General features: G+C 61.6%; 2 protein-coding genes across 2 annotated transcripts; both read left to right on the forward strand.

The window, feature by feature from the left end:
- Positions 1-274: 274 nt before the first annotated feature.
- DBF4B (DBF4B-CDC7 kinase regulatory subunit) lies at positions 275-12,267 on the forward strand. Its single transcript, XM_088537207.1, has 12 exons — positions 275-379; positions 2,443-2,634; positions 3,684-3,734; positions 4,359-4,428; positions 5,312-5,382; positions 6,414-6,450; positions 8,234-8,279; positions 9,174-9,290; positions 9,550-9,676; positions 10,339-10,448; positions 10,989-11,509; positions 11,999-12,267. The coding sequence occupies exons 1-12, from the start codon at positions 275-277 to the stop codon at positions 12,265-12,267; spliced, it is 1,716 nt and encodes a 571-aa protein (XP_088393333.1).
- Positions 12,268-15,775: 3,508 nt separating this feature from the next.
- ADAM11 (ADAM metallopeptidase domain 11) lies at positions 15,776-24,300 on the forward strand. Its single transcript, XM_088537232.1, has 26 exons — positions 15,776-15,872; positions 17,247-17,453; positions 18,473-18,545; positions 19,378-19,444; positions 19,964-20,049; positions 20,154-20,220; positions 20,357-20,411; positions 20,512-20,570; positions 20,655-20,729; positions 20,803-20,874; positions 20,961-21,127; positions 21,208-21,292; positions 21,367-21,457; positions 21,544-21,595; positions 21,758-21,857; positions 22,006-22,077; positions 22,159-22,251; positions 22,354-22,434; positions 22,515-22,565; positions 22,643-22,706; positions 22,856-22,955; positions 23,043-23,162; positions 23,233-23,401; positions 23,470-23,584; positions 23,761-23,851; positions 24,254-24,300. Exons 1-26 carry the CDS (start codon positions 15,815-15,817, stop codon positions 24,297-24,299), a joined length of 2,316 nt encoding a protein of 771 aa, XP_088393358.1. The 5' UTR covers positions 15,776-15,814; the 3' UTR covers position 24,300.
- The last annotated feature ends 1,908 nt before the right edge of the window (positions 24,301-26,208 follow it).

Consider the following 26,208-nt stretch of genomic DNA (forward strand, 5'->3'; position numbering starts at 1 on the left):
GAAGGCGTTGGGAATGTGGCGAAGGGGGCTGCCTCGGCGTCTGCTTTCCCGGCGCAGGTCCCGGGGCCACCGCTCCCCGCGGCAGCCATCACGGCCGGGGCGCCCCCCGGTGCTGAGGCGGCACCGGGAGGAACTGAGAGGAGGGAGAGGGTACGGAGCGTCGCACTGGCTTCGCGCGCGGCGCGTGTCCCCACGCGGCCGCCGTCGCGCGCCGCCGTTGGGCGAAATTTAAACGGCGCGTGGGGGCGGGGCGTGGGCGCCCCTCGCGGCCGCCATGGCGGGCGCCGCGCGGCCGCTCCGCGGCCAGTCCTTCTACCTGGACGTGCCGAGCGGGCGCGGCGCGCGCGAGCTGGCCCGGGCCATCCGGCACCTGGGCGGGGTGAGCGCCGCGCCGCGGGCCCGCTCGGTTCCGTTCGCTCCCCGCCGGGTTCCGCGCGGGCGGCGCTGCCGGAGCCTCCGCTCCCGCCTCGGGCCTTTCTATCCGCGCGCCGCTCCCGGGGGCGCCTCCGTGTCGCCTCTGCGGGCGGCTCCCGGCCCGCCCTTGGCTGCCGCTTCTGCCGCCCTCCCGTGCGGGGCCTCCCGAGCCCCCCGCTCCGCTGCGGGGGCGGCCGCTTCTCCTGCCCGCTCTTCCCCGTTGCTCGGTTGTCCCCTCAGGGCCCTCAGTGTCGTCTTTATTTTTCTGAGAGGAGCAGCCGGGTCTCTTGTCGCTTAGTTGTTGACTTTCCACGTGGTGTTCCTAAAAACGCCACCTGGAGCCACCTGAACGCGTGTGTGACTGGGCCCCCATAGCTGTTATTCTTCCCTGTTGTTCCTTGGGCTGCTTTAGGATTTCCCTCAGTTTGAGGCAAGTTGTCTCATGCTTGCCCTGCAGCCTCCTTCAGCCCTCTGAATTCTCCAAACCAATGCAAGATCAGGTTAAATATTAGGAAAAAATCTACATGGGAAGAGTGGGGAAGCATCGGAACAGGCTTCCCGGGGGAGAGGTGGAGTGACCGTCCCTGGCAGTGGTCAGGAAATGTGGGGATGAGGCGCTTCGGTTTAGCCGGGTGGCGGGGATGGCTTTATGGTTGCACTCGGTGGCCTTGGAGGTTTATTCCAACCCTCATGATTGTATGAAAATCTTCCCTGTGTTGCTGCCCTCGCTAAATGCAACCGCCTGTGATGGAGCTGTCACCTCTGGCTCCGGGGGAGTCCTGCTGTTCAAGCACCCCGTGTCCGCCGGCCGCAGCGGCTCTTGGGCGCTGGTGCCTGAAACTTCCCACGCCTCAGGGGAAAGTCAGGAGCATCTCGTGGCTTCTGCCTGGCACGTCCTAAGCTTGGCACACACTGGAGCTTTAGCCTGGAGCTTCCTCCTCTTTGTGCTTGCAGCGCAGGTCTCTGTAGTGTAGACCCCAGTCTTGGCAGGGCAGCCACTAACGCGCTGCTCATGTGGACTCAGGCTCTCAATCCATGGGGATTCTGCCACTCACCTGGCTTGTTCAGCTGCTTTGCTTTCAAGCTGCTCAGCTGCTGCCTTTCTGCTGTGTTAGTGCCCGTGGCTGTTTCCTTCCCCTGAACGTCTGATCTGCCCATTGTTGCTATCCCAAATCAGGCGTTTTGACTTTCCACCTCTTTTCTGGGCTTCCAGCTTTTCTCCACTGGCAGAAGGCCGCGTGTGTAGATTGTGTCTTTCTGGTTCTCTGCTCCCTGTCCCACACGGAGCTGCTTTCCCAGCTGTTTGCTTTGTGCTTTCCTTGCCAATCTCTCCAGTTCTCTCAACATCGGAGCTCCTCCACGCAGGTGCGTCACTTCCAGGGCATTTTCTCGCCTGCCAACTTTCTTGGTCCCTTCCTCTAACGGGAAATAGCTGCACAGCTCTTAGCACAGATCCATCTGCATTAATAAATAACCACCTCTGCTACAGCTTCCTTGTCAAGGTTCCACTTGCTGAAGGGTTACCTCAGTGAGGCAGAAGTAGAGCTGCCTTCCAATAGAACAGTCCCATAGGCAGGAATTTATCACAGGCGTCCAGATGAGTGCCCTGCTGCTGCAAGACCTTCTTCCACAGCATTAAGAGACTTGCTGACTTGTGAGGGGCAGCGATGCAGTCCCTGGAGCGGGAGATGCTCGGAGTGATCTCAGGGCCCTGGACAAACTGTTCCAATGTGAACAGGAAAGGGGTGACTTGTTTAATGTTAAAATTTGCATCCAGATCAAAGGGGGTTGGTGCTGGCTCCTTGGCTCTCTGAAGCTGTTTGCTACTGAAGTAAGTGATAGAAACTGAATGTCTGAAAAACTGCCATTTTTTTGTGAAATTGTTTGAGGAGTAAATGATATGAGACAGCATCCTGTCAAGGAAGGCTCAATCTGAATAAAGGCTTTATTTTTTCCTCAGTTGGACTCTTCCAAGCCCTAGAGCCGTTGGAAGGTTTTTGAGCTAGCACTGTTCTGTCTCTGCTCCAGGTGACCGAAAGTTTCCTGAGCAAAGAAGTCACCTATGTGGTGTCCAGCAGCAAAGAGGCCAAACGGGACAAGGCCAGGACTCGGCCTGAGAAGTGGAGCAACGTTACCTCCGAAGGTGCCAAAGCCAAGAGCCCGGGGCCGTCCGCCTCCATGGGGAGCCATAGCAGACCGCAGCAGAAGCCACCAGACACCGTAAGAGCTGTCAGTGATTAGGCCACCTCCGGGTTTGACCCAGCGACTGTAGAGAGTAGAAGCTGAGAGCAGTGCTAGCAGGGAGCTGTTTCTACCCTGAGCAACCACGTTGTGTTTGTCCCAGCCTGGCCGCTTCTATTTGTATTGATGTTCCTTGTATCTGTCCACCCCAAAGTGCATGTGATGGAGCTGGTAAAAGGGCACTTAAATGGCAGAGAAAGTACAAGGCTTGGCCGTCTTTCCAGCGGAACAGGCAATCTGTCCTGCTGCAGAGGTGCAGCTGGAAAGACCAGAGTTGTAAACAGGTAAAACGGGCTCTGAGCTGCGACAGGCTGATGTGCTCTCATGGAGAGGAGCAATTGTAATTTGAGGGGGCAGGGGGTGCTATGAGCCCAGCTTGCAAGAAGAGGTTTCTGGAGGCCCTGATCACCAACCTGAGCTGGGTTCCTTGTCAGCGAGGCTTGTGGCCAAGAGTCCAGTGTCCTGTGCAAAATTCAGGGTTCTGGTGCGCCTGGGGCAGCGGGGAGCAGCGAAGCTGGCAAGTTGGTTACCCCAGCGCGGGCTGTCGGCACCTCTGCAGGCTGGGCCTGGGCTGGAGGCTTCGCTCGTGGTGCTGCCCTGCCCTTCCTCACGGGGCCATCTGCCTGTCTCGCAAAGACCTTGACCTTGTTGCTAAAATCTACCAGGTCACAGGTAGGAAAACGGGACCTTCTTGTTGGGATCAGCTTGGCAAGGATGTTCCTGAGCCCTGGCGTGTGGCACGTGACACTAAGATGTGTCTTGGCTCTCACCAAAGCTCTCACTGCCGTTCAATAGGACCTGAGCCTTGGCTGCTCAGTGTGGGCCTCAATGGTGCCTTTGGGGTTTTTATTCGCTGAAAATCCTGAGTCTTGTCCTGTCTGAGGCAGAGTCCTGGCCAGACTCCTGTCTCTGGCAGAGCGGGTGTCCCTCTAGGTGCCGTTCCTGAGGGATGGCTGCGCTCTGTGCCCCACTTGCTGCTGCTGCCTGGTAGCTCCAGGTTCCAGCACATTACCTCCTTTCTTCTGCAGGTGCTGATCAGCCGAGGAAGGGAGCTGCTGCAGAAAGCCATAAAGAACCAGGTGGGCACCCATGGGTGGGTCTTCCGTCTGGCTGAATGAGCTCAAAGTGCTGCTGAGCTTTGCCAGGGTGCAGGCGGCCAGTCCTGCAGAGCTCCTGGCAGGCAAGGGCCGGGAGCGGTTGGGAACGGTGGCCTGTGGCTCTGTTGTGTTATGCAGCCTTTCCAGGCACTAGTCTTCACAGAACCGTGTCATCCTTCCGTGTTCGCTGCCTCCACGGCGTGTCCCAGAGCTCTGGTTGTTCAGCACGAGAGTTACTCACATTAAAAATGCTTCTAACTGTGACCTTAGCTTGGGAGGACTTAAAGCCACGTAGTGGGGGCAGAAGGCTCCTCAGGAGTCTCTACACTGATATCACAGCAGCCAAGAGGACCTTGGTGTCCACCTCGGAAGCTCATGTTATGGCAGGAATTAAAAAATATGAACTAGATGCTTCTCTTGATTTGGGGTACATAAAAGCATGAGTTTGAACATTTTGACTGTGCCTTAAGGCATGTTTTAATGACACACGTTGGTTTGGCAACTAAGCAACAGAAAAAAAAGCACCCATTAAACCAGATTTAGAGCTGCATATGCTCCCAGAGTCATCCTTCTGAGCAGGACCTGTCTCAATCCCTCCTGTTTCAGGACACCTGTGGTGGCAGCGGTATCCTCGCCAGCGCTCGTCTGTGGGGAGTCCACATTGTGCACGTCGATGGTATCCTTCTGTATTATGGGAATTTAGGTTCCAGTAAATCAGTGATTTACAGACAGGAAGGGCAGAAGTGATGCGATGAGTGGGTTGTATGGAAGAAGAAAGAATTTGGGAAGAATGTGTAGTACTTGATGAATGCTCTCCTGGCTGTAGCTACCTGGCTCTTCAAAGGCCAGATTAGCTCTTTATATGTAGAACATGATGCTGTCCTGTATACAGTAGGAATCATTAAGTATATTTTAAAATACTGAAGCTATGCTCCTGTGAGAAGTTAACAGCTTGGTCAGTGCATAGATCTCTTCTAGAAAGATAATTCTTTTTAATTGATTTGGAGATGCAACTAACAATAATGGCAGGATTTGGCTGTTTTAATTAGGAAGTGCTGATGTTTGAGGATCTGCATTGGAAGGAACTTCCTGTCTCCATGGCAAATGGGGAGGGGGTGACAGGGGAAGACAGATGGTGAAGTTGTGATTCTGATAGTAGGGCTGGAGCAAAAGGCTCCCGAGTATCTGCTGCCAGGGCCGTGCAGCTTGGCTGGACCTGGCCGGGTGTGTGGTGAGGCTGCTGCTGCTCCTGCGTCTTCCTGAGCAGTCAGTTCTGAAATTGCAGCCGTTTTGCAGGTCTGGGACCAGAACTTCCAAGTGCCATCTACTACACTCCTAACACTGTCTAATTTAACAGAGGCTTAAACAAGCCTCCTGCTTTGCTAGAGTGGAGTGGGGAGCCTTCCCTCAAAGCTCTTCCTTGGCTCCCTTTTGGGAGAAGGAAGTGTGTCGTTGGGAAGCGCTGCCAGATGGTGAAAGGCTCAGGTGCTGCGCGCTCCTGGGGGCAGGAGCTGCTCCCCGTGTCTCGTCCAGCTGTGACTCTTGACACCCCTGCACAGAGATGTTGTCCTACGCCCAGCAGCTGTTGAGCGCCATCGCGGCCGCCAGGAAGCGGGGACAGAGGACAGAGGTAACGATCACCTGCAGCTCGCGGACCCCACGGCAGCTCTGACCAACCCTCACAGAATCACAGAAGGGCTGAGGTTGGCAGGGACCTCTAGAGACCATCCAGTCCAACCCCCTGCTCCAGCAGGGACACCCAGAGCATGGGGCACAGGGCGGCATCCAGGCAGGTTTGGAAGATCTGCAGAGAAGGAGCCTCCACAGCCTCTCTGGGCAGCCTGTGCCAGGACTCTGTCACCCTCACAGGAAAGAAGTTCTTCCTCATATGGAGGTAGAACTTCCTGTGCTTCAACTTGCACCCATTACCCATTGTTCTGTCACAAGCCACCAATGCGAAGGGTTTGGCCCCATCCTCCCTACGTTATTCCCTCAGGTACTTGAACATGTTGATCAGATCTCCTCTCAGTCTTCTCTTCTCCAGACTAAACACGCCCAGCTCTCTTAGTCTTTCCTCATTCAATAGATGCTCCAGTCGCTTCATCATCTTTGTGGCTGTCCGCTGGATTCTCCCTAGAAGCTCCATGTCCTTGTCCTGGGGAGCCCAGAACTGCCTCCAATACTCCAGGAATCTTCTAGGTCCCTGTGGGCTAATAAGCAGAGTGGCCTTCTAGGTTTTGATTTGACATCGGATAATGTGTTGCTTCTGCTCACTGATGTAGACTATACAGAATTAAAAGGTTTTTCCCTTTTATAAAGTTGGGAGGTAGCTGTTAGTATCAACCTGTTCTGTAGTGCAACTGATGCTAAATTTTGGTTTAGAAGGAACTGAGGGCAAAACCAAGATATGTAACTACAGTGTGGCTTTCTAAACTTCTTTATTGCCCTGACAAGGCATAAGATTAAAAAATGCCATCTGTATGTCACTTAAAACAGCTCTAACTGGGAGACTAGGTCTTAGGGGAGGTGGCGCGGTCTGTGGTGCAGGAGCTCTGGGGTGGTGGGTGAGACTGCTGTGATCCCAACTTGCTGCTCTGGGATCAGCAATTACAGCTCTGCCTGCACTGGCTCCTGTACTAAATGTGTCACTCTTTCCTTTAGGCAAAATGCCTTGTGTCTGGATCAAAAGTTCACAAAGGTAGGTCTGGAAGTTGTGTTCCCACTTGCACTCGAATGCGGAATTGCTTGAAGAAGCCTCATTAAGAGTTTGCTTTGTTCACATTTCACATGGGTTTTCAAAGTCGGGTAACTGTTGAGGCAATTTTTCTGAATGATTTTTGTAACTCCTTGTCTGAGCCTAGCTGCAGCCTCCTGACACATTCAAGAACATTATGCCTTTGATTTTCAGGGCTGTTTTTAAGAATTCCACAAACTGTTTACAGATCAGCTCGCAGAATCCTGAGGTGCCTCAGAACTGCACTGCTGGTACTGTGTGTCGAATCCACTGGCTCAAGCTAAGTTTTGAATAAAAACACAGAGAGGAGAGCATGTTCCTCACAACCCACTCACTTCTGTTAGACTGAAATATACTGCTGAGACACCAATCTAGGGCTCACACTTCTAAAGGAGGATGGCAGGGAGGAAAAACAGGTTCTCATCTGCAATTAGACCAGAGCCAACTGTGGTACTAGAATTTGCTCTGCTGGTGTAAAGCAATTTCTGACTAGTTTGACTTGGTTTATTGGAGATCAAGTTCAGTAATTCAGAGCTTAGGTTGAGCTCTAACCTGGATTTCTTATGTAATGCTTGGAACATTATTTTCCAGTTTGGGGTAAAGGTAGTGACATAAAGGCTTAAGAAGTGGAGCACTCTGCCATGAGAGCTTTGGACCTGCATGCCAGCCTTGGTTTTATACTGAGCCCCTAAGTGAGGCTTCGCTCTTAGAAGTGCCAAGAGCTTGGCAGCATTTATGTGGAAACATTGATCCTGTGTTTAAATAGCTGCCTCGGCATTGCAGCAGTACATTTGATGCAAGCTCGGGATGAGGCTCCAGGAACTATAAATAGTGGGGGCAGGTGGACTTGGCCTTTCCAGAGATCAAGGTTAAAATTTGGAGACAGCAATTTGGAGCTGCAGGGTTACAGGTAAAGGCAGCCTCGGCCCTCAGAGGCCATGAGGGGACACCAGAGCGCCAGTGTCAGGGTCAGCAGGTGCCTATTGATGGTATCCTGATGTGTGAAAGACTTTGTTGTTAGTTTTTGCTTCAAGTAAGGTGTGCACTAAGATTCCAGGCTGCTCATAAGGCTGACCATGACCATGAGCTGCACAAGCCTGACGAGAGGGAGGGAGCGTCTTCTCCAGCGCGGTCACCTGCTGGGATTCACCTGCCTGGCTCTGAAAGCCTCCTCAGCGAGCGCACGGCTGAGCCTTCTCCAGCTCCCTCAACACATTCCTCTGTAGGAAGCGTGGCTGCTGTTTGCCCCCTCAGGGACCAAGCTGAGGCCAAGTAGTGCTATTTAGCAATATTCTCATACCAGGCTTGGCTATGCAGCCTCTTAAGTGTGCATTGGTTTGGCTCCAGCAGCTTTTAGCTATTGTGACTTTCCTAGACATGAGTCCTGCTTTGAGCTGTTCTGAACTCCAGGCTTTTGCATGAGGGTCGAGGAGGAACCTGGATGTTTTTTTTCTGCCAAGTTTAATAGTGAAAACAACAACCCACTATTTTTATTATCCTCAGCGTTTGATCAGCTTATCGAACGCTCTGGAGATGAGGCCGCTGGTCTACACCCAATGGTGTATGATGGTCTCTACCCAAAATTTCAGGATGTTTTCTGAATTCTGTCTTAACTGGTGTTTTACCGACAACTTGGCATTCACAGGTGGTAGAAATATTCATAGGCTTAGCTCTACAGCCCTGGTCAGATAGGGAACTACTGACAGCGTATTTGTGTGGAGTAAATTCTAACCAACTGTCTTTCTAGCAGGAAAACTGAAGCTCCCTTTTCTGAAGGTTGAAGACCAGAGCAGGTAAAGGAGTTTTTTTTTTTTTTTATAAATATCACAACCAAGCTATATTAAAATTTCAAGAGCCCTCCTGGAGGTGCTTCTTTATCATCTCTGCCCTTTACATGGGAAACAGTGAATATTTTGTCCACAAAGCAAAGTGTGTCGTCTCTGCAGGCCCTTTCAAACACCGGGAAGATGATGCTCTTCTAGAGGAGATAAGGGCAGTTCAGAGAAGTAATCGAGGTGGCTCATATGTCAGGAGAAAGGTTCTAAGCAAAACTTGGCAACAGAGTTCACTTCCTTGCTCAGATTCCATGTGGGATCCTGGGCAGGTCACTTAATCTGCTTGAGTCCTCTGAAATGGGGGACAGGACTGAAGTGCGTGAGGTCAGGGCCTGTAACTTGATTACAGCATCCTGTGCAAAGGGGATCTGATCTCCGTGGTGCTTCTAGCTCTGAAACTCTAACAGTATCTAGAGCACTAATTATTCTGAAGACAACACTTAAGGCAGGTGCAGGGTCAAATACCAGTTTACATGCTGCGTGCAATAAAGCACAGAGAAGAGGGATGACATCTGGGAGCTGAAACTTTCCCGTGCTGCTGTGTAGCCGAAAATACCGCCCTGCCTGCCCATGATGTACGTTGGGGGAGAAACGTGTTTGTTTCAGCTGAGCAGGCAAGCCTGCCGTCTGTTCACGGCATCCCCCGCCTTGATGCCCTACCAGGAATCAGGTTTAAAACTTTCTTACCCCAGTGAGAAATGTGGGATCTCTGGAACAGTCAAACGCAGAGGCAGCAATGGCCAGTGTCCCATCATTGACGAGTCAATGCATTGAGCCTGTCTGAGGGAAGGATGACAATTCTAACCTTGCTGTCCCTGTTGGAAAAGTGATGTCCTGATCTGCTTCTTCCAGGCAATTCCGACCCTTCTATCACCAGTTCAAAAGCTTTCCTGACCTGAACTTTCTGGCACCCAAAAACTCCAGCCCATTTGAGCCTCTGAAAAGTCTCTTGAATTCTTGCAGGGCCAGGTAGGTTGTAGCTACTTCTGTGCAAGAATTTAACCAACTCCCATGCTGGCTGTTGCCTGGGGTTTGGAGAAGCACTTTGTCTTCTGGATGATGGCAAAAGGAGCTCTGTTGGTGCCTATAGCTCCCACTGTTGCTGTTTCAGTTAAAACAGCTCAAAACCAGCACTGTATCCCTGGCCGTTGTGTGGGATCAGGGGGCCTGCTGCTGCAGCTCTCCTGTAAACTGTGACCAGGCAAAGATCTTTGCTGCTGCCTTGCAGGGACGTGGAGGGTTGTCCTATGCGCAGTGAGAGAGAAAAGAGCCCCCCATCCACCCCAGTCACCGTGCCCAAGAGGAAGAGGGGATTTTGTGAGTGCTGCCAGGAGACCTTTGAAGAGCTGCAAACCGTAAGTGCTGCCCTGGGACCCGATTCCTTGCAAAAATGTATGGGATCCGCTCAACCACTTAGTTATCATGATATGTCTGTTATCAGTAGAGGCCCTTTTAGAAAGAAGGCAGATTTTTTTATATGTGCAGCCTTCCTGCTATCTAGTAGGATCAGCATTGCAGTTCAGCCGTGCTCAGGCCTCGTGCTCTGCAGGCAGCGGTTTTGCGGAGCCGAGCGTGACACGTGGTGACTCTGGTGGTAGGAAAGCCTGGAGGACCTGGGCTGCAAGGTGGGAAGCCTTATTCCATGGCAAGCGGGGGCCATAGGCTGATTTTAAAAAGCAGGAGGGGGGTTTTAATCTGCCACAAGATGCCCAGTCTTTAGTGATAGACACTACATTTGGAGTCTGCGTTTTTTAGCTGCTGGGGAAAGCCGTGGGCTGCTGTTGGGTACAGACACAACCTCCTCATCAGCAGGCGTCTGTGGGAACAGAACGTTCGCTATAAGCATCCTGGGGTAACAGGGCTGCTGTTTGGAAGCAGATTTGGGAAACGTTGGCAACGCTCTCTGGTGTAGAGACTTTGCCCTCTACTCTGCTGGGCTGTGGGAGGTGGGTGTTGCTGCGAATTTCCCTCTGGCGAGAGTGTGAGTGTTGCTAAAAAGGCCTTTGCCACCTTCCAGCATCTCCAGAGCCTCCAGCACAAGCGCTTTGCACTGGATGACTCTCAGTATGCCCCCGTGGATGACATTATCTCACAGCTCAGCAAGGACTTTGTGGAGCAGTCGGCCAAGTAAGTCTTGATGTAGCCGCTAACTTGTGGAGCAGCAAGGCCATGTGCTGCCCTGTGGCCTGGTCACAGCCAAGGAGCTGAATGTCCTGGTGCCTGCGTCGTGCCCCATGCCAGGAAATCTGCTCGCAGGGAGTAGAGGGCCTGGGCTGTCCTGGTACCGTGCAGCCTGGTGCTGCCAGGCAGGGCTCGGGCGAGCTGTGGGAAGTGCCCCTCTGAGTGGAGTTTGGGAGTTCTCTACTTCATGAGGCTCCCAGTGGGTTTTCAGACTCCCTAGGACCTTTTAAACTGAAAGGAACAGCGGGGCCCTTCTGTCCCCATGTCTGCCACCAGCCCTGATGCCCTCTAGTGCTCCTGTGTCAAGGAGTCTGAAAGATCTGGCTGTCGTCTCTGCCAGCAGTGGTATCAGGAGAGAACCTGTCTAAACTTCCTTCCCAAGAAAGGGCCTCAAACAACCTGCACTGCAGAAAATGCTTTGTCTTCCTGGGGGAAAGAGAAGCTCCTGAGGCTACAGAGCGAGCGTTAACTGATGCTTCTTCTCAGGGTGCCGTGGTCCTGCTTGACAGATGAACACTTAATGCCTCGAGCACAAGTTACCAGAGGAAATGAGATGCTGACAGCTGAGCCGGGGAGGCAGAGCCAGCAGGCTCCTGTGCAACTGGCTGTTGATGCAGACACTGATCCTGGCCTCAAGATGAAGGAATGTTCCACTCACCTGCCCAGCAACAGGGTTAGGAATCTCGGAAAGCAAAGGGGATTATCTGGGGGCTGCTCTGCGGGGCTTCCTGCTGGAGCAGGACTCAGGGGACTCTGTGCTGTGCAGGGCACCACGGACGGATCTGTCATGGTGGTGGACACGGATTCAGACGAGGCTTCTGGCCTGGGTCAGGAGTCTCCTGTAGAAGCTGCTCAGGTCAGAACATCAATTGCTTTGTCTGAACCTCAGAAACAGCAAATGCTGGGGCCTGTCGGCCACCTTCTGCAGGAGCTGTCCCCGGCCGGGAAGCGCCGGCTCTGCAGCCAGGGCAGCCGGGTGGACAAGAAGCCCCGGCTGGAGCTGGGTGGTGGATGCTGCCCATACAGGCAGGCGGCTGTGGGGGATGCAGGGCGCGGGGCTGGCAGCTTCTCCGTGTGCCCAGAGCCCTCCCGCAGACCTCGTAGCCTCCCTGCTCCGAAGCTGTGCCCGTGCAGGGACGCTGGGGACGCAGCAGCGCAGCCCCCTTCCCTTGGAGCTGCTTCTGCAGGTTTGGGTGCTGCAGAGGGGGCTGCAGCAGGTGCCCTCAACCAGAGAGGCAGCCGTGGAGTGAGTGCCCGTTCGCACGGGAAGCAGCACGAAGAGGAGGAGGAAGGGGCAGCTCTGAGCGTGGCTGCTTGTGGGCAGGAGGGCCAGGCCTCCCTGCTGAGGCGTCCTGCTCGCCAGCCGCCCGTACCTCAAGCTGGATGTTGCTGCTCGCTGTGTGTCAGAGCAGCACAGAAAGTCGCCCCTCAACTAGCTGATCTCCCGGGCCAGAGCGGGGAGTGGACTCCCTGCCCCCGGCTCCCTCCCAGCGCAGGGGCTGACTCGCACTGGGGCATTCGGCTGCTCTCCACGTTCATGGGTGTCCGGGGCAGCAGGATCCTGCCTGTGGACACGGACCTGCTCCCAAGGACATGTGCCCCCATGAGGGACAGCGGCTTCGAGCCCCAGCTCTGCTCGGTGCTGAAGTGGAAACCAGAGCTGAACTGGGCGGGCAGAGACAACCAGACCTGCTGGGGCTGCACGGAGAGCAAAGGAACCTCTTCCCCAGTGTCTGACATCTCTCTTGGTGACTGCGCTAGTTAAAACCACCTCAAGCTGTTTCAGGGCCCTCCGCAGAAACCATGAAATGACTGGAAAGTCCCAGCTATTCTTAGTGGCTCTCTTTCACTAGAGAAGTGACACGAACATCGTGCTCTTGAGCTCGGCCATGGCAGCATGGGTGAAAACTCCCTTCTCCTGCAGTCAGCCAAGGCCTGAAACTTCACAGCGCTCCTGTTGGGAACCAAGGAGCCATCTGGAGAAGGGCTGGGATCTTCCCTCCAGGTTGGTAACGTCTCTACCTGGTAGCCTTGTTCTTTAACTCGGTCCCAGGCTGCTGACAAGAGGCTCCCTCGCCAGGAGCGAGGCTGGGAATCCCCCGCGCTCTGCGTTTCCAGCTGCAGAAAGCCCAGCTCGTTCCTCCTATCCTTTGGAGGCCCCTGTGAGGGCTGTTGCTCTTCTTATGGTTTGGGGTTGTGTTGGATGGTTTTGGGGGTAGCTGCAGGTGATTGTAACTGTTTTTTAAATTGTGATATTTTTATCTGTCTTTTAAACTTTGGAATAAAAGGAAGTGATGCTGTGGGCTGGGTAGAAGTTGTGTGGTGGCCTGAGCTAACTCAAAATAACGTGAAGCAAAATGGTGCAAGCTGGGCAGAAGCTGGGGAGCAGCTGGGGCTGAGCAGACATGGGGTTGGATAAGCGTCTGCAGTGGCTCTAATCACCTAGCGCGGCCCTGGGTGACACCCGTCATGGGTGACACGCAGCAGTGTGGTCACCGGGTTGAGGAAGGCTCTCGCCCCTCTGCTCAGCGGGGTGGAGGCCACGTGCGGGTAGTGTCCAGGGCTGCCCACGCGCAGGGGGACAGAGCTGAGGAGCCCCGTGGAGGCCACGGGGCCCCCAGGGCCTGCAGGGAGGGGAGGAGGCAGCTGGGGCTGGTTTGGTCCAAGGGGAAGCCGAGGGGTGTCCAACAGCAGCAGCCTGGGGCCATGTGGGACAGTTCCTGCTGCACCGGGGCCAAACGCTTCTTCCAGGCTGGGACTGGTGAAAGGAAAGGCCCCTTGCCTGGGGCAGGGGATTGCCCAAAGCAGCGGGTTCCTGAGCAGACCTGGTTGTGGGCAGGAGTCTGGTCTGGAGCCCTCAGGTCTTCCCGAAGCCCAAATTCTTCTCTGGGGCCATGGCCAAACTCCTGCCTGCTCCCTGCTGAGGGCTGAGAATTAATGTGAGCGCAGCAGAGCTGCTGCCGCGAGGAAGCCCCACCGTGGCCACGAGGAAGCGCCTTGAGGAAGCCCCGCGCCAGCCGTGAGGCCGGCTCAGCTCAAGCCCTGTGCCCAGCCTCCCAGGGCACCCGCACAGTGAGGAGGAGCAGGGACTGACGTGGCCTGGGCCTCCCGTGGGGTTGCAGACCAAGCCAGGACTGGCTCCCTCAAGACGGGATGTGGGCAAAACCCCCGGTGTCATTTGTTCCCCGAAGCCCTGCTTGTCCCATAGCACCGGTGCTCCATGGGGGCAGAGAGCTCCACCTGGGGCGCCAGCAAAGGGCGTCTGCCCTGCCCCGGTGCTGGGACACGGGCAGGGAGCTGAGGACACCCCTCCGTCGTCACCGCAGCACGGAGCAGCCCCGGAGCTGCTGCGACCAAGGAGACGATCCCGATTCCCAGAGGCTGCTGCCAGCCCTGCGCTCTCCCGTGCGCTGCCTGACAAAGCTGCGTGGGAGAGGGTTCCCGGAGCGCACGCGCGCGGCCCCGTGCGCACGTGCGTCCTGCTACCGGGCTGAGGATGAGGATGAGGGGGCGGAAGGCTGAGCACGACCCCCTTAGCAGCTCCTCTCTGCACAAAACCCAGCTGAGGCTCCCTGGCCTCCCAGAGCTGCTGCAAGTTTTACTTCATTAATGTTTTGCAAAGCACCAAGGCCGAGTGGGATTTGGGAAGGAGGGTCCAAGGCAGCGTCTCCCTGCGGCAGGAATTCAGGTAGGGCATTTGTGGGAAAAGGAGAACTGGGATCAAATAGTTCAAAAGTGTTTTAACAATTCACCCCGGCAGGTTGGGCAGTGAAGGGGGCTCAGACCCCGTCCTGGGCAGCCCAGCTGAGCTCAGCCCCAGCACAGCAGGTTTCTGCGGCGTGTTCCCTCCAGGACGGCTCGTGCCGCCGCCAGGCGAGTGCAGCTATTTTAGATGAGGCTCTGCCGGGTCCAGTGCGGAGCCAGGATGTTCTCATTTATCCTCGGAGGAAGGAGGTGGCTGCCGCTCCCCGGGAGACTCCGCTCTGACCCACTTGCGCAGCACACAGGCCGTGTCGCATGAGACAGGCACCCGGGGGCCATGGTGGCCACCGCCATCCTGCTGCAATCCTGGTTATCCCGCCGGCACTGCCGGGGCCCCCTTCTCTGGCGGGAGCCTGGTCCTGGGGCAATACACCCCTTCCCAGGAACAGATCCCAGTTTTCCTGAAGGAAACACAGGCAGCAATCCGACTGCTACCAAAACGGCCCCTGAATTCTCTCCCACGAGGCTGGCAGCTGGCACGAGACACGGCCGAGGTGCCAAGAGCCTCCTGTGGCCTCATGCTGCTCTTTCAGGCGCCTCCAGCCAGGCAGCCTCCTGCAGCCCCGAGTGGGGCAGGTGGCCTGTCCAGGAGGACAGGAAGGATCCTGCATCCTGCTGATCCTGCAGGAGCTGATGAGCAGCCAGAACCGTGTCCTGGTACCTCTGTCTTGCACATAGGACAGCCACAAGGTTAAGGCGCTCGGCACTGCATCAGCACCCATGGACGGAGCACCCAGTCCCAGGGACAGAGCTGGGGCCGCCCATGGGTGGTGTCACCTTTTGTCAGGCAGCTGATGACCCCCAGCCCAGCTCCCCCTGCCCAGGCCATTGGGGATGAGTTGGACCCTCCGATGGTCACCCCTGGGAGAGCCTGGTTCCTGTGGCCTCCTGTCCTTGCTCCCTCCTGTCCCCTGGTCACATCACAGAGCCGTACTCGGCTGTGTCTCCATCCCTGTGCCCTGGCTGCGCTGTGGACCCACACTGCAGCTTTGCCCCGCTCTGTTCCCCATCACCTCCCACAGCAAGACCAGCCAGCAAGGTCAAAGCCACCGTGTGCGGAGTCTCTGTCCAGGCAGCCCCAACCGGGACGAGGAGCCCAAACCAGCCCCGGGGGGCTGCACCTGGCGCTGATGCCCGGGGGCAGAAAAATGCGGGTCCGGGAGCCCCGGTCCCGCCGGAGCCCCGGTCCCCCCGCGTGGGCGGCGCTCGGCGCGGGGGTCCCGCGCTGCGGCAGGCGCGGGGCGCTGCGGCAGCCGGGGCGGGCGCGGGGCGGGCGCGGGGCGGGCCCGGGGCGGGCGGCGGCGGCGCCGGTGCGGGGCGCGGGCAGGCGGCGGGGGCGGCGCTCACGGGGCCCCGCGGCCGGTCCCTGCCCGCTCGGCGGCAGCCCCGGCCCCGCCGCCGCCCATGCCCGGCCCGCGGCGGCCCGGGTGGAGGAGGAGGAGGAGGAGGAGGAAGCAGCAGCAGCAGCGAAAGGGCAGCGCGGTGCCCGGTCGCGCCCGGTGCCCGCAGCCCCCGACCGCCCCCGGCAGCGGTAGGATTATGAGGGAGCCATGAGGCCGCTGCAGAGCTGGCTGCTCGCCGCTCTCCTCTCGCTCACGCCTCGGGCAGGTAGGTCCCGTGTCGCCGTGTGTCCCCCCCCCGCCGCCCCGGTTACCGGCGCCGCCGCTGCGGGCTTTTTTGCTGCATCGACACATTTTTCTGCAGCACCGCCCGCAGCGGCCCGGGCGGCAGCGCCGCCCCCGCGGTCCCCGCGCCCCCCCGGCCCCGCTGCGGCCGGCCCCGGTGCCGCGGGAGGGGGGACAGCGCCCCGGCTGGGGCCCCCCGGCCGCCTCTGTGAGACATGTGGGTCCCCCGATGCCACCTGGGTCCCCCGATGCCACCTGGGTGTCCCCCTCCAGGACCTGTCCCCATGGCAGCCCTCCATCAGCCCTGGGTGTCCCCTCCAGGACGTGTCCACCTCCGCCAGTCCCCTGCCCTGGTCCCCGCTCTGGGACACTGCAGCTGTGCGTGTCCTCCAGGGGACACGCACCTGGATGTTCCCTCCAGGACATGGTCCCATACTGGTTCCCTGGGTGTCCCCTCCATGATGTGCTGCTGTCCCTGGTTCCCCTGTGTCCCCAGGTGTCCCCTGTGGGATGCAGTGTTGTATCTGAGGCCCTCCAAGGCCTTCAGGTGTCCTTTTTGGCATGTGTCCCCATACGGGCCAGCTGTGTCCCCTGGTGTCACCTCCAGGGTGCCCTGCCCTACCTGAGTCCTCACGTGTCCTTCCTCGGGCACAACGCTGCACCAGGTCCCCCCATGTCGCTGCGCCTCCTGACAGGCCCCCAAGGCCCCTGGCCATCGTCTCCAGGACATGCTGCTGCACCTGGGTCCCCAACTGTCCCCTAGCCATCCCCTAGGGAAGTGCCACCAAACCGGTGCTCCATGTGCCCCCCACCTGTGCTGCGATACCTGGGGCTCCCTTGTCTCCCATCCAGCCATGTGGATGGATCCATCCCCTCCCCACCAGCCCTCCATGTCCCCTGGCTGTCCCCTCCAGACTCTGCTGTCACACCCGAGTCCCCCTGATGCCCTGGGCATCTTCTCCAGGTTATGCTCCCACGCCTGAGTCCCCAGCTGTCCCTTCCAGGACAGGCCCCGTATCAGTCGTCCACATCCCTTAGCCATCCTGTCCTGGTCCCACCATCGTACCTGGGTCTCCATCATGTCGCTGGCCATCCCCTCCAGCCCAGGCCACCAAACCTAGGTCCCTGTCATGTCCCTGGGCAGGGACATGGCCCTAGGACAGGCCCCTGTGTCAGCCTTCCACGTCCACCCCTTCCTGGCTGCATCACACCTGGGTCCCCACCATGTCCCCCAGCCATCCTCTATGTGTCGGGCCACTATGCCTGGGTCCCTACCGTGTCCCCTGCACCGTCTGCTCCAGGACGGGCCCCAGTGCCAGCCCTGCTTGTCCCCCATGGCTCCGCTCGGGCTCTGCAGGTCCCGTGGCGGTGGCCGCGCACGCTGGCGCTCTGCAGCGGAGGTTCCCGCGGGCCGGATGGCAGGACGGGCGCCTCGTGTCCCAAATCACCCACCCCAGCAGGTTAGTGGGGCAGAGCTCAGGAGGAGAAGTCCAGAAGCATCAGCTGGACACCAGGGTCAGGAATGAGCCTGGAGGAGGAGGAGGAGGAGGAGGAGGCCCTGTAAGTGAACCGCGTCCGTCCCCGCTCCCCTCCGCTCTCTTTCAGGCTGCGGCCCCCGGGCCAGCAGGACCCCCGGCCGGGTGCCCGGTGCTCCGAATGTGTCGGAGGCCCCACTCCCGGGGGCCATTCAGCTCCTGGAGCCCTTGTGGGGCCCGTGAGGCCTCGGGAACGGAGGCCGCGCATGTGGGTGCCATCTCTCCCGGTTCTCCCGGTTTGGGGCCGGGGATCCCTGAGGCCCCAGGATGGGACGGGACGGGGTGGGGGGAGCCCTGTCCCATGTGGGGCAGCTCTCCAAGAGGCAGCGGCTGCAGCGATACCGGTGCCCATCGATCCCCCCCGCGTCCTCGCCGCCTCCAAGGAGAATTAATGGCCTTAAATTGCAGCCGAGGTGATTTAAGCCCGGCGCTAAGTAAAAACCCGGGTAACCGCGAGGAGCTGCGGCCGGGGAGTAAATGGCTGGGGGGTGGGTGGGTAAGAGCCCATTAACCCCGCGGCGTTGGGGAGCGCGGAGCTGGCGCCCGGCCCCGCGTGACCCCCAGAGCAGCTGGCACCGAGGTGTCCCCGGCAGCCGCGGAGCCGCGCGGGCTCCTATGGGCGCTGCATGTCCCCAGGGAGCGCGGGGACACCCGGAGCGCGTGAATCCTGCGGTGCTCCTGGCTCGCGCCACAGCACTTCTGAGCCAAAAAGTAGTGACTTCTTTCAAATTGAGATTTTTTTTTTTAAATTGCAAAAGCGCCTTCAGGGCCTGCAGGTATCTATACCTGGGGTGCAGAGATTTTTTTTTAAAATTTTAAATTTTCTTTTCCCAAGCGGAATGCCAAAGCAGCTTTTGTCCAAGACCGTTTTTGGTGGCTCAGACCGCTGGCCCGGACAGGGCAAGTGCCGGCCCCGTGGCGCTTGAGGGCTCGCGCGGACCCTGCTGAGCGTCGGCCCCGTGACAACGAGCCCGGGCCCCGCTCCCTGCTGCGGCCAGGCGGGGATGGAGCTCGGGGTGCTAACCCGGCCCCGTTCGCCCGCAGGCAGCGCACCTGGCGCGCGTGAGCTTCGTGGTGCACGCCTTCGGCTCGGCCTTCACCCTCGACCTGCAGCTCAACCAGTGAGTGGCCCCTCCGAGGGGACGGGGATGGGAAACGGCCCCTGTGTGGGGCCGGGTGGTGAGGCGGGAGACAAGCTTCGGGGTGACACACACGTTCCAGGGTCACAGTTTTGGGGCAGGAGATGCATTTCGGGGTGACACACGTGTTTAGGACTGACATACGCATTTCAGGGTCACATGGTTTCAGGGCAGGAGATGCATTTTGGGGTGATGCACACCACACATTTTGGGGTCACATGTGTTTGGGGGTGACACATGTTTCAGGGTGACACACACGTGTTTTGGGGTCTCACACACGTTTCAGGGTCACACACATTTTGGGGTGACACACGTGTTTTGGGGGTGACACACACGTTTGGGGGTGACACACACATTTCGGGGTCACACACGTGTTTCGAGGTTCACACACATGTTTTGGGGTCACACGCATTTTGGGGTGACACATGCGTTCCAGGGTCACAGTTTCGGGGCAGGAGATGCATTTTGGGGTCACACGCATGTTTTGGGGTGACACACACGCGCGTTTCGGTGCCTCACACACACGCGCGTTTCGGGGTCACGCGCACGTTTCGGGGTCACACACGTGTTTTAGGGTGACACACGCGTTTCGGGGCCTCACACACACACGCGCGCGTTCCAGGGTCACACACACGTTTTGGGGTGACACGTGCATTTTGGAGTCTCACACACACACACACACACACACACACACATGTGCGCATGTTTCGGGCGGAAGCCGCGTTCTGCGGAGCCGTGGTGCGGCGGGGCAGGGAGGTGGCAGCGGGGGCACCCATGGCCGCCCGGCAGCGCTCAGCCCCCGCCGGCCCCGCAGCCACCTCCTGGCCTCGCGCTACGTGGAGCGGCACCTCGGCGCGGGCGGCAACGGCAGCCACAGCACGGTAAGGTCCACATGGGGAGATGGGAGCCCGTCCCACGGGCGCTGGCACAAGGACGCCCCCCCAAATCAACCCCCTCGTGGCTGTGCCAGGACATCCCAAGGCTCCATCCTGCCCCCGGGGCTCTCACCACCCGGCTCCGAGCCGAGCCCGACTCTTCTGTGCTGGGAACCGCCATGGCCGGGGCTGGCGGCGCCCGGGCCGAGCTGCATCAGGGCTCAGCTGGTCGCAGGGGGGTGGCGGGGCCCCTGCAGCCACACGTGTCCCCAGAGAGGCAGGGGGGCCCGGGCAGCGGCGGTGGCGGCGGCGTGAAAAAGATGAATGGGGCTTTCCATAAATAGCTGCTTGGCCGGCGGCTGGCGGCAGCCCCAGCCCGTGGGAGCCACGGCCGCCCTTAACTGGAGCAGCAGTAATGCCGGCGCGGGCGACGGGGCCGCCGCGGGCGGCGGGGGAGGCTCCAGGGCGGCCGTGGCGGGCGCAGACGGGCGGCCGCAGCGGCCCCGGGCCGGTCGCTCTCCGCAGGGCACGGGCGAGCACTGCTACTACCAGGGCGGGCTGCGCGGGCGGCCCCGCTCCTTCGCGGCGCTCTCCAGCTGCCAGGGCCTGCAGTGAGTAGAGCGGCGGTGACGCCGGTGCGGGGGGACAGCGGCGGTGCCGTCCGGGCCCATGCTCAGGGCCGGCCACCGCTCACCCGTCCCGGCTTCGCCCGCAGCGGCGTCTTCTCCGATGGCTGGACCACCTACCTGATTGAGCCGCGTGCCGGCGCCGAGCGAGGGCAGGTGAGTGGCGCTATGCGCGGGCCGCCCACCAGGGCCTCCCCTAGCACCTCATGGGGGCTGTAGCGGCCTCTGGGCGCCCGTGACCGCGCTCTGCCTCGCCATGACCGCGCTCTTCCTCCCCTCGGCCGCGTGCCAGGGCCTGCGGCCGCACATCATCCGCCGGGCGCCCCGGCACGGCTGCCCCGAGCCAGGTGAGCGGCCTCACGGCACCCGGCCCTGGGCTCCGCTGTGCCCCGTGCCCAGCCGGGCGCCCCGCGCAGCCCCGCCGCCAGCTGCCTCCCTCCCCTGCAGGCTGCCTCCCAGCCACGCTCGGCACCGACACGTGGCCCAGGCCGCGGCAGCGGCGGCAGGTAGGCGATGGCAGCTGCGGCACCGGGGGGCCCCGCGGGCCATTGGCGCCGGGGCAGCCACCTCAGGCGTCGCCCCGCTCACAGGTGCGGCGTGCGCAGCACACAGTGCACAGCGAGACCAAGTACATCGAGCTGGCCGTGGTGAACGACCACCAGCTGGTGAGCACGCGGGGCGGCGCGGGGCGGCCCCATCCGCCACGGCGCTGCCTCATCCTCCCGCTGCCCCCGGCAGTTCCTGCAGCTGCGGCGCTCCGTGGTGCTCACCAGCAACTTCGCCAAGTCCATAGTGAACCTGGCTGACATGGTGAGTGGCAGCACCCGTGGGCGGCCCCAACGAGTGCCCCTCGGCCTGGCCTCGCAGCTCCACGTGCCCCCATTCGCCCCGCGCAGATCTACAAGGAGCAGCTCAACACCCGCATCGTGCTCGTGGCCATGGAGACGTGGGCCGCGGAGGACAAGATCCGCGTGGAAGAGGACTCGCTGGAGACGCTGGCCCAGTTCATGAAGTACCGCAGGGAGGCCCTGCCGGAGCCGAGCGACAGCGTCCAGCTCTTCTCGTGAGCTGCCCCGCACGGCCGGGCTTGGGCTGGGGCAGAAGCCACCGGGGCCTCCTCCAGCGCCACCTCCCTCCGTGCAGGGGCCGCACGTTCCAGAGCAGCCGCAGCGGCAGCGCCTTCGTGGGGGGCATCTGCTCGGCCGCCCGCGGCGGGGGAGTCAACGAGGTGGGTGCAGGGCCCGACGGAGCGCGGGGCCAGCGGCGGCGCCGCGGGCTGAGCCCAGCTCCCCTTGGGCGCAGTACGGCAACGTGGCGGCCATGGCGGTGACGCTGGCGCAGACACTGGGGCAGAATGTGGGCATGATGTGGAACAAGCACCGCAGCTCTGCAGGTACCGCGGGCGCCTGCACCACGACACCAAGGGGTCCCCCGGCACCCCGGGTGCTCCCCGCCAGCGCCTCTGCTGTCCTCTTGCAGGCGAGTGCCGGTGTCCGGACATCTGGCTGGGCTGCATCATGGAGGACACGGGGTGAGTGCCTGCGAGGGGGGACACAGCCCCTGGTTTTGTCCCCAAAACACTTATGAGCACCCCCTTCTCTGGGCTGTTTTGCCTCCCCCCGCCCCGGAGGATTGGGGCTGGTTGGGTTCAGGTGCCCCAGGATGTCACCATGTCACCTCGCGTCCCCCCCAGCTACTACCTCCCGCGCAAGTTCTCCCGCTGCAGCATCGACGAGTACAACCAGTTCCTGCAGGATGGCGGTGGCAGCTGCCTCTTCAATAAGCCTCTGAAGGTAGGAGGCCACGGAGATGGGCTGGGGGACGCAGCGCCCCTTCCAAGGGTCCTGCAGCATTGGGATCCGGCCCGGATCTGCAGCCACGTTGCGAAGCGCCAGGTGCCGCTGGGGGCTCTGGCTGCAGCGTTCCCCTTCCCTGGGGCAGCTCCTGGACCCGCCGGAGTGCGGCAATGGCTTTGTGGAGGCGGGCGAGGAGTGCGACTGCGGCTCGCTGGCGGTGAGCGGGGCCGGCGGCGGGGCCGCGCGCGGGGCTGTCACCGCCCGGCCGCAGGGTCTCCCTCTCGCTGCCTCCCCGCAGGAGTGCGCCAAGAGCGGCGGCACCTGCTGCAAGAAGTGCACGCTCACGCACGACGCCATGTGCAGCGACGGGCTGTGCTGCAAGGGCTGCAAGGTGCGGGCCCCGGCGGGCAGCGGGTCTGCGCCGCACGCCTCCCCCCACCGTATCCACCTGCCTCTCTGGCCTTTTTTGGCCTCTTTTTGCTTTTCCTTGCAGTACGAGCCGCGCGGCGTGTCCTGCCGGGAGGCCGTGAATGAGTGCGACATCCCCGAGACCTGCACGGGTGACTCGAGCCAGGTGAGCTGGAGCAGCAGAGCGGGACGGGGGCACCCTGGGGTGCCGGATGCATCACCCCCTCCTCTCGCTCTGCCCCACAGTGTCCCCCCAACCTGCACAAGCTGGACGGCTACTTCTGCGAGAACGAGCAGGTGAGCGGGGTCCCTTCCAGCCCATCAGCCAGGGTCGCTGCGGTGGCATCGCTGTCACCCTCCACCCTCGCTCCCAGGGCCGATGCTACGGCGGCCGCTGCAAAACCCGGGACCGGCAGTGCAACGCGCTCTGGGGCCGCGGTAAGTCACCGTGCTCCCGCCGGAGCCAGTGCTCAGCTCAGGCACCTCCTGGGTTAGCCTGTGGTTGGAGAAGAAAGCCCTGGATGACGCCTTTTTTGTGTGCGTTTTGGTTTGGTTTGGGGTTTTTTCCTTTGCCACCTTTTCCACAGGCTCTGCAGAGCGGTTCTGCTATGAGAAGCTCAACGTGGAAGGGACCGAGCGGGGCAACTGCGGGCGCGAGGGCCTGGGCTGGATGCAGTGCAACAAGCAGTGAGCATCCCCGCCTGCCCCCCGTGTCCCCACGTCCCCGCGTCACCGCGTGGGCCCGGGGGTGCCAGCGCCGCGTGTGCCTCGCAGGGACGTCCTCTGCGGCTTCCTCCTGTGCGCCAACATCAGCGGGGCGCCGCGGCTGGGCGAGCTCAGTGGCGACATCGCCACCACAACCTTCTTCCACCAAAACCGCTACGTGGACTGCAGGTGGGAGCGGGCGGGCCGGGCCGGGCCGGGCCGGTGCCGGTGCTGCCCGCGAGCTGCCCTGCCGCCGCAGAGGGGGCCACGTGCAGCTGGTGGACGGCTCGGACCTGAGCTACGTGGAGGACGGCACGCCGTGCGGGCCCAGCATGCTGTGTCTTGACCACAAATGCCTTCCAGTGTCGGCCTTTAACTTCAGCTCCTGCCCCGGCAGCTGGGACGGGAAGATCTGCTTCGACCACGGCGTGAGTGCCGGGGGCCGGGGGTCGCGGGGCGCCGTGGCGGGCGCTGATGCCGCCCGCTCCCGTCGCAGGTCTGCAGCAACGAGGGCAAATGCATCTGCCAGTCCGAGTGGACGGGCAAGGACTGCAGCGTCTACGACCCCATCCCCGAGCCCAAGCCCACGGGCGAGATGGAGCGATACAAGGGTCTGTGCACAGCGCCGGGGGGGTCTGCCCGGCCCTGCTCCCCGGCTGGCGGCACCGCCGGGTGCCCCTGCTGCCCCAGGCCCCGACGGTGCTCGGCGTGGCCCAGAGCCACCCCTGGGGGGATCATGTCCCCACTGACGCCCGTCTCTGTCCTCTCCTCCCGTCCCCTGTCACAGGTCCCAGCGGCACCAATATCATTATCGGCTCCATTGCGGGGGCCGTGCTGGTGGCTGCCATCGTCCTCGGGGGCACAGGCTGGGGATTTAAGTAAGTGACCGCTGGCCGCCTTGGCCTCCTGCAGCGGCCTCCCGGGCCGGGGATGGGGCCCAGCACCCGGAGCCCTTCCCAGAGCCGATCCCCGCCAGGTCCTCATGGGTGCTCCTTCCCCTGGCCCTGGGGCTCACAGAGGCTGCCCGACCCCCCTGGCAGGGCTCCCGCGGGAGCCTCTGGCTCCAGCTCCGTCCTGGGGCCGCACGGTGTGGGGAGACCCCCTGCTCCGGCCACAGGCACCGCCCCGGTACAGGCACCGAGCGGCCGGATCCCAGGCAGGCTCCGGGCACTAACGCTCCTTTTCTGGGCACTAACGCTCCTTTTCCTTTCCTCTCTTTTTCTCTCCCCATCCCCTTTCTCCCTTTCCCTCCAACTCCTCCTGCATCCCCTCCCGGCCAGGAACATCCGGAAAGGAAGGTACGACCCGGCGCAGCAGGGCGTGTAGCCCCCGTCCCCGTCTGCCGTCCGCCTCCATCCTCCCCTGTCGTCTCCTCCTCCCTGCCCACGCCGGGGCCCCGATGCTGGAGCCGGGACCTGCGGCCGCCGACGGGGGCTGGTCCCCCCCGGGCCCACGGGGGCAGCGGGACCCCCCCTGGGGCGCCCACATCCGCCGGGAGCCGCCGCGCGGGCCGTCCCCGTGTGCTGTCGCTGTGTGTCCGGCCGCCCCGTGTGCTGTGTCCGTCTCTGTGGCCGCTGCGGAGGCCGGGGCGCCGGGACCCCCGCGGCGGCGCCGCCGCTGCCGCCCCCCGGCTCGGCATCCCCCGCCGCACCTGAACCCCCCCCCCCCACTTCTGTGTTGCAGGTCGGGGGGGTCCTGAGCGGGCGCCCACGCGGCCCCTTTGCCCAGCGCCCGCTGCGGCCGGAGTCTTCCGGAGGAGGAGAGCACCCGGAGCGGCGTGGCCCGGCCACCCGGGGGGCTCTGCTCTCAGTGTTAAATTCACATCAACGCAACGAATGTAAAACCTCCCCCGCCCGGCTGAGCCCGGATGGGGAGCTGGGACCCCCCCATTTCCAAGCCGGGGTCCCGGGTCGGGGGCGGCTGGGGCTGGAGTGACGTCCCCCGGGCAGGATCTGGGCCCCTCACGCTGCTCCAGGCTCTGTGCCCTGGGGGGCCATGTCCCCCCAGATGCTCCCCCCATCCCTGCAGGCCTTGGCGGCCGGCCCGGGCATTGCTGCCCCCGGCACGGGGGGCGGCCGGGGGCCCGTGCGGGCGCTGGCGCCCGGTGCTGCGGGGAGGCCGGCGGGAGCCTCGTGGCATGGGGCCAGCCCTCTCCCTGCCGCCTGGCCCCCGCAACCTGTCCCCCTCGTCCCCAGGGCAGGATGGTGGCAGCCCTGTCCCCAGGGCACCTGTCCCCCGTCCCCTTGGCAGGCAGGGGGTGACCTGCAGTGCAGGATGCAGCTCCAGGGCCACAGGGTGCCATGGTGGTCCCTTGCAGCACCCGTGACACGCAGCATTTCAGAGGGGATCCAGCACCCGCTGCCCATGGCCACCACAGGGACCCTCTGGGAGACACCGTGGGCTGCATGAGCATGGGGTGGGAGGCTGGTGACCAGCAGCGTGTCCCCAAGCCCAGCTGTCACTGGGAGCAGCGACAGCCCCCAGCGGGGGCCCTGTGGCACCCATGGGTGCTCCAGACGTGCTGGTTAAAGCCCCAACCACTACCGGTCCGCGTGCAGGGGCCGGGCGGGTGCCCAGCACCGGCATCCCCGGGTGCTGCTGCTCCGCGCTGGGGTAACACTGGGATCACCAGAACAGGGGGTGGGGGGACATTTTGGGAGGGAGGGGGGAGGGCGGGATTTGGTCACTGTCACCAAGATGTCCCCATCGCTATCAGGGCCCCTTGGGAGCAGGGGGACACCCTGCTCGCCGGGTCCCCAAGGCTGCATTGCTGCTGCTCGGGGGCGCTGGGACCCCCGTGCACCCGGGGGGGACAGGCTGTGTCCCCCCGGGTCCCCTGCTCCTCTGCTTGTTGCACAGCCGCACGCCACTGGTCACACTGCTAGGGGAGGGAGGGTGCAGGGAGCTTTTTAAACGATTCCCCCTCCCCTTCGCAGACGTTAGGGCTGCTCGGGAGGGCGGCGCTGGGGGTGTCCGGAGCCCGAAGGCCCTTGGCCGGGGTGACCCGGGATGATGACAACCCCCCGCGTCCCCCCGCGCCGCCCCGTCCCGTCCCGCCGCTCGTCCCGCCCCGCTCCGCCCCGCTCGCTCCGGCCCGGCCCGGCCCGGCCCGGCCCGCGCTCCCCGCCCGCTTTGCACGCGCTGCCCCGGGGCGCAGCCCGGCCGGGAGGCGGCGGCCGCGGGGCCGGGGCCGCCCCGCTCGGGCCCCGCCGGCCCCGCGCCGCCGCACACGTTA

This window comes from Tinamus guttatus, unplaced genomic scaffold (assembly GCF_059628265.1).
Source record: "Tinamus guttatus ecotype Peru unplaced genomic scaffold, ASM5962826v1 Tinamus_guttatus_pri_ptg000732l, whole genome shotgun sequence".
NCBI classification, from domain to species: domain Eukaryota; kingdom Metazoa; phylum Chordata; class Aves; order Tinamiformes; family Tinamidae; genus Tinamus; species Tinamus guttatus.

Bases quoted from the DNA above. Each gene is read 5' to 3' on its own strand.
- DBF4B (XM_088537207.1), top strand. From the start codon at position 275: ATGGCGGGCGCCGCGCGGCCGCTCCGCGGCCAGTCCTTCTACCTGGAC. The intron at 3,735-4,358 runs GTGGGCACCCAT...CTCCTGTTTCAG, and splicing joins AGAAAGCCATAAAGAACCAG to GACACCTGTGGTGGCAGCGG. The intron at 10,449-10,988 runs GTAAGTCTTGAT...GCTTCTTCTCAG, and splicing joins TTTGTGGAGCAGTCGGCCAA to GGTGCCGTGGTCCTGCTTGA.
- ADAM11 (XM_088537232.1), top strand. From the start codon at position 15,815: ATGAGGCCGCTGCAGAGCTGGCTGCTCGCCGCTCTCCTCTCGCTCACG. The intron at 22,252-22,353 runs GTGCGGGCCCCG...TTTTCCTTGCAG, and splicing joins TGTGCTGCAAGGGCTGCAAG to TACGAGCCGCGCGGCGTGTC. The intron at 23,402-23,469 runs GTGAGTGCCGGG...CTCCCGTCGCAG, and splicing joins AGATCTGCTTCGACCACGGC to GTCTGCAGCAACGAGGGCAA.